The sequence below is a fragment of the Halyomorpha halys genome, unplaced genomic scaffold, assembly GCF_000696795.3.
Source record: "Halyomorpha halys isolate HHAL.00 unplaced genomic scaffold, Hhal_1.1 Scaffold254.1, whole genome shotgun sequence".
Taxonomy (NCBI): domain Eukaryota; kingdom Metazoa; phylum Arthropoda; class Insecta; order Hemiptera; family Pentatomidae; genus Halyomorpha; species Halyomorpha halys.
In genome coordinates, this window is record NW_027109499.1 from 991,658 (window position 1) to 997,904 (window position 6,247).

The 6,247-nt window shown below is 30.8% G+C and overlaps 1 protein-coding gene across 2 annotated transcripts in view; it reads left to right on the forward strand.

The window, feature by feature from the left end:
• The first annotated feature begins 1,635 nt into the window (after positions 1–1,635).
• LOC106680330 (uncharacterized) overlaps positions 1,636–6,247 on the forward strand; it is a 7,383-nt gene continuing 2,771 nt past the window's right edge. The window contains exons 1-4 of one of the 2 annotated variants that reach the window (XM_014419948.3): positions 1,636–1,684; positions 1,792–1,833; positions 2,817–2,955; positions 4,327–4,460. In XM_014419948.3, coding sequence (XP_014275434.1) covers positions 1,804–1,833; positions 2,817–2,955; positions 4,327–4,460 — 303 coding nt within the window. In that variant the 5' untranslated portion in view covers positions 1,636–1,684; positions 1,792–1,803. The other variant, XM_014419947.2, reaches the window with a different exon arrangement.

A 6,247-nucleotide genomic window follows, 5' to 3' on the forward strand; every position in this document is an offset into this window, starting at 1 on the left:
GTGTACCCCCGGGTGAAATAGTGCCAGCCTGGTCTTGGTGATATACGTTCCCAGCGGGTTATTGCTGCTACACAACCAGGCAGTGTGTCGGGCATTTAAGTCACCCAGTAATATACACCAAGAAAATACAATACGTAAATGTGATAAATGTTTTAGAACACATTATAATCTTGGGAAGGAGTCAACCAATGGTGGTACTTCAATCATCGCTTTAAAGTAGAAGGGATCTTCAATTGAAGTCATGGTCATTTTCATTTCAGAAACCTCGGAGAATCATCAGGGATTGTTTAGGATGAGAGATTAAGAACTAATGGGTTTGGATAGGTAAGGATTTTGTAATGAAAGGAGATATATATGTTTCGAGCTAAATATGCAACGAATTGAGGTCTTTATAGATGAGTTTATTAATGACGTAATAAGGAGCACCAAGGATTTTGGATTGTAAGAATTGGATACGGAAGGAATTTAATGATTTGGTGGATCACCTAATATATTATTTTATATGAAAATTAAACAAAAAATCAATGGGTCTGATCAATATTAATGTTAATTTTTTGGCTAATGATATTTTTGTATGTAAATACACCATTGAAAAGCAAAGCGGAAGTTGAATTAACTTAACTCCTTAACTACGTTGGCTATACGGTCCACTTCTTGATCTGTTGTTGGATCCTAAAGACACAGCAATTTTACTCCATCTTCCAGAAGATTAAACTCGTTAAAAAAAAAATCAACTATCAATTCCACTTAGAGTGATCTAAACTCTTTCGCTCCTAATTCGACTGACTTTGTATTATACTTAGATTCTACGGATATTCTTAGTTCTATGTTCAAAAGGGGTATTCATGATGTTGTGTTAAATGTTATTAAATGTTATAACTATAGGATTGTGAGCAGCCCTATTTGAAGTCATGTTAAACGTTAAATGCATAAGAGTCCCTAGCGGATTTTCTCAGCAACTTGTTGTATAAGCCTTTATGTTTATAACCTTCCTTCCAGACCCTCATGTTATTGTTTACTTCAGTTTTGATTTAAGTAATTAATTAAAACATGCCTAGAGTGAGTGAAAAGTGGAATTTGTGTGAAAGTTTAGCTTATGAGTGTCTTATTGATCTTCAAACTTGTGAAGAAGAGAATGAAGATGAGCTAATTGACAACTGTATTGAAAGTCACAACAATATGGCGGCGATCTCAACTGGTCTATTGTGCGACGTCATTCTCGATTTAACAGACCAAGTAACAGACTCTCAGCCATGTTAAATGTTATTTCGTTTTACCACGGCAAAAGAAGGCCATTTTTTTCGATTTAACACGAGTTTTTCCATTTAACACGCTTTAACATAGATCATGAATACCCCTAAAGTTAGCAGCTAATTTTTGTACTAACCCTCTCTCTGAATATTCGTCATAATTTTTAAAGAAACAATAAGATATAAAAAGACGTCAGAAATAAGAAAATAGAAAGTTAAATTATATTAATTTACTTTTGATGCCCAACTGTGAGCCGGTCAAGAGAATCTCTCTTCTACTCTGACATGCCTTCGGTGCCTATTAACCCCCATTTTTTTTGTTTCACTTTTCCTTGCACCTTACCCTCTCCATAATACTCCTTCCTCCAAGTCTGAAAACATGGGAGGTTATTGGTTTATTTATTTTTAGTTTTTAAATTTATTCCATGAGCAATGTAGGATTTTTTTTTTAGTGTTTGCGTTTTTTAATAAGAAATGCTGACAATGTTTTAAACTAAAATAAAGAGTGTTATTTATAATAGTAATAATTTTATTATTTAAGGTTATTTGAAGAATGTCTTTCAAGGTACATAAATCAGAATTGGTAAGTCCTTCTAGTAGGTTATATTTTTAAAGTTTGGATTACGCTTCATTTGTTATAGAACCTTCTTTCCACACATTAATTTTATTATATTTCATAGTTATTTATGTTTGGTTTAAAAGATTTAAAAGAAGTTAATTGTTAGATATTATGTGTTCATTGGCTAAGTAATATGAATCAGTTTTTAATAATTCTCTTTATAAAAATCTGAGTTTATTATCAGTAATTCTTCTAAAGCTCTATTTCCTATATTTCCCATGGGTATATTTTCCCTTACATACAATGCTCTATTGTTGTGGATAATAATGTTCACTACTATAAGTGTTATAATAGTGAACATTTTATATTTTATTATGAACATATAAGTGACAAAACATCGAGAATATTTAAAAACTAGGGATTAACGAAGGGAGAAAAAAGGAAAAATAAAGACAGTAGTTTAGAGAAACAGAGAAATCGGAAACAACCAAGAGCATCCAATCTCTCCTGATCATATTGACATGCACACGGTTTTGTTATATTCTTGGCTGGAAAAAAGTTTATATTTATTTTTCGCCCTTAAAAATAAAAATGTTTTGTTCAATTTTTTTTTATAATCCCAAAAATTGTGATTACTTCAACACGATTCCACCAAACCGAACGAAACTTTAGGAGTGGCTTTGGGCCCTATAAACTATACAAATTGGTACAAAACCCCTTCTGAGTTGTTTTTCCATATTCCACTGAACTTTTTCTTCCTAATTTCTAATTTTGATATAGTTCAATTGATCATTTTGCATTTTGAATTATTTAGTTCTCATATTCATTCTGATATTTTTAGCATTGCGAATAGAATAGAAGATCGTTCATGTTTAAACTATACAAAAACCAAGAATTGCAGATTTGTCATTTTGGCTTTGTACCAATTTTTTTATACATAATTGATTTTTTTTTTTTCTTAATTATTTCTGATTTTGTGAACTCTGTTCATTTGTTCTTGATTGCAGGATGCTGCATTGCATCTTATAAGAAATAAGAAGAAAAAAGAATTTCTTGGCTATGGAAAAAAAATTAACTTGAAGATTTGGAATTTATGCAGTAGAGATGGCATTGGTGGCAGTAATATTAAACATACTTCTAGTTTTGGTAATTAAATGTATATACATATATTTTCCATTATTTTAATTTATTATATTGTGTATAATAATTAACTAGTTATTATTTATATAATAGCATGCATTTGTTTTGGTCTGCTAACCATCTTGCCATATTGTACTTATTCATTTAGATTTTGTTATTTAATGAGTTGAAGTGAATAACTCTTCCTTTACCACTTTCTTTATTTTAATTTAATCGTTACAAGGTTTCGGACCATCAATCCATCATCCAGCCGGTACTTTTCTTTATTGTTCCGTTGTAGCATAAATCTAAGATTGTGTAAGAAACTGCTGTTGATATTATTTATACGGTCTTCACTTATAAAAATATTTCTTGTACATCATTGCCCCCGAAACATTGGAATGATTAAATTAAAGTAAAAAAAGTTATAGAGGAAGAGTAATTCACTTCGACTCATTAAACAAATGCACAACTAATCCTGTAAATGAACCTAAAATATTGAACAAATTTTAATTATATATTTAAAATTGTATACATACATATATCAGACTTTTAAAACGAAAGTGGTTTGTGTTTTCATAATATCTTAGTTAATGCTAGAAATGAATTCTGAATATGTAAAACTATAGGAATAGAGGTGTAACTCCTAGCTAACCAAGTAGCAGCACTGATGTCAGGATAAAATTATGCAGTTAACAGTACTGTCTATTTCTTGATAGCCAAAGTAGTATATCTGCCATTGATTTAAATAAGACATTTTTTGGCTATTCTTGAAAAGTATTGTCATATGTTCAACCATGTTGTCAAGTGGGCCTTGAGAATTGAGTACTAATGGTAAATAACTAAGTAAAACTTATTTATTTACCATTACAGACTGGACCCCCGTTCATCTTCTTCTCATATTGAATCTATGGTCTACAATAAATACCTCATTATAAATCCCTTTATTTTATATTTTGAGTTCGGTGGTTGATAGCGGACATGGCTTGGCTCATCCTTTAAAACATTTATTTTTTAGACTAGACCAAATACACAAATTATAAAATACAATTTCTTTATGGTTTAATAATTGTTTAAATTAGTGTTTATAACTTACATATGAAGGCCAGTAACAGCATACATGAGCTAAAACAATCAATTTGGAACACATGGAGGGAGGGAGAGGAATTTTGTTAGGTTTGATTATGAAATTTCAACTATAATACTACTAAAAGTCTTAATTAATAAAAATTATGTTTAATGGACTTACACCATCTTTCATATATCCTTTTGTAATATTGGAGTAGCTGAATGGGTAAGATGCTGGACTCTTGACACTGTAGCCCAGGTTCGTCTCACCACACCGGTCACTCGATGCATGTGTATTTTTTAAATCATTAATCCATTGCTTTGTTGTAGGAAGACTCACGAAAACCCAGCAGCTGCTGTTCCACTTGAATCGGTCTGTTTTAAGGCATGACTGGGAAGCTGTAGCAACTTGTATCGAGTACTTGTTAAATCTTAATGGAAAAATTTTGCCTGTTATCTGGAAGGTATAATGATTATTTTTTGGAATTTCCATTGTTTTTAAATAAATAATAGCCCTTTTATTTTATTCTATGACATTTATAAAAGATCATTTAACTAGTTAAAAACAGCAATAGTTCTTGCCTAAGGTTAGGACATGTCCACATTTTCCAAATGTCATTTATGGGATTGGAACACCACTGCAATTAAAAAATATATATATATGAAGAAGATGGTCAGGGTTGCAGTAAAAAAGGACAAAATAGTTTTCAACTATTTATTGTTTAATGTTTCGCCCAACTTTGTAGAGCTTCATCTTGGCTGTTCAAGATGATAGGTTAAACAGACATTCTCTGTCAGGTTAAACAGAGAATGTCTGTTAACCTATTGTCTTGAACAGCCCAGATGACAGATGAAGTCCTACAAAGTGGAGCAAAACGTCGGACAATAAATAGTGGAAAGCTATTTTGTTCTTTTTTGACCGCAACCCTGACCATTTTCATATTTTAAATTAGACGGTCAACTTGTTTAGTTTAAATTTATTATGAAACGGTAAATCCAATTATTTTATTTTATTCTAATGGAGCTTAGTTTCACATAGAAAATGGTAAACTCATTATAAATGCCATAACTGCATAAAAATTTTCTATTGAAATATATGTGCTTCCAAGCTACCATGGCTTGACAATAATGTGTCATAAACCATGGTCAAGGATTTTAGTCCAGATCCCATGGTGATGGTGATAATGTTAATGATTGCTGTAACCACCATTGCCATTGTGGAAACTGACTTAAGCTCTTATGGCAGTACCATGTTCCTATCACGATTTCCTTGATAGTTGATAGTACTATTAACTATCTATCCATGCTCAACAATTAATTGCTATGTGTAAATATCTTGACTGTGACCCATCACAACTTATAATCTTATAGATAACTAATAAACTTGTATATTTCCTATTTATTTTTCTATGGTAACAGCTGTTGTTTTTTGTCATCAGTTTTTATTATTAAGTCACCAAATCAATGAGAGTATGTTCACTATCAGCATTGAAACAAGCACATTTATACCTTCTCTCTGTTGTGATATGCTTGTACGACAGATATTTGGAAAAACCCTACAAGTTACTTGGAACATCAGTGTAAATTAAACAGTAAATCTTTACTTAGTTTTTTCCTTTGACCATTCCCTCTCTAAAACCATCATTCCTAGATTCATACCTCTGTCAGCTGTTATCATAAAATAAATATAAAATTGTTTATAATGGCAACGGTCATCTCCCCACAACTCTGTACTTCATTCACTTTTTTTTGTCTCTCGTTCACTGTTTTTTTGAACATGATGGGTGGGTGGTTCTGATTTCAAATATGTTCTTCATTTATTTATTATTATTATTATTTTATTTTTTCTTCCTTAACTTATATTTATTCTCATCTTACTTTCTTAATTTTCCGTCTTTTAGTGTGCAAAATTTTTGTTTTTATTTATCTCTTATCTATTTTTACGTGTTATTATGTCTCGTGTTCATATTAAATCAAATAGTCTATATTATTTATTTTTTGTATCATTTTTCATTTATATTTACATAATTTTTAACGCTACCTTAGTTTACTTCTCTGTATCTTATTATCCAATATTGTCAACATTCTTCTAGTTGTTTTGTATCTTTTTTAGCCCTGCCTAGAGGGGCGAAACATTGGGAAATAAATAGTTGTTAACTATTTTTTGTTCCTTTTTTGATCGCACCCCCAACCATCTCCTTCATATTTTGAAAAATACGGTCAATCATTTATATATATATATATATATATA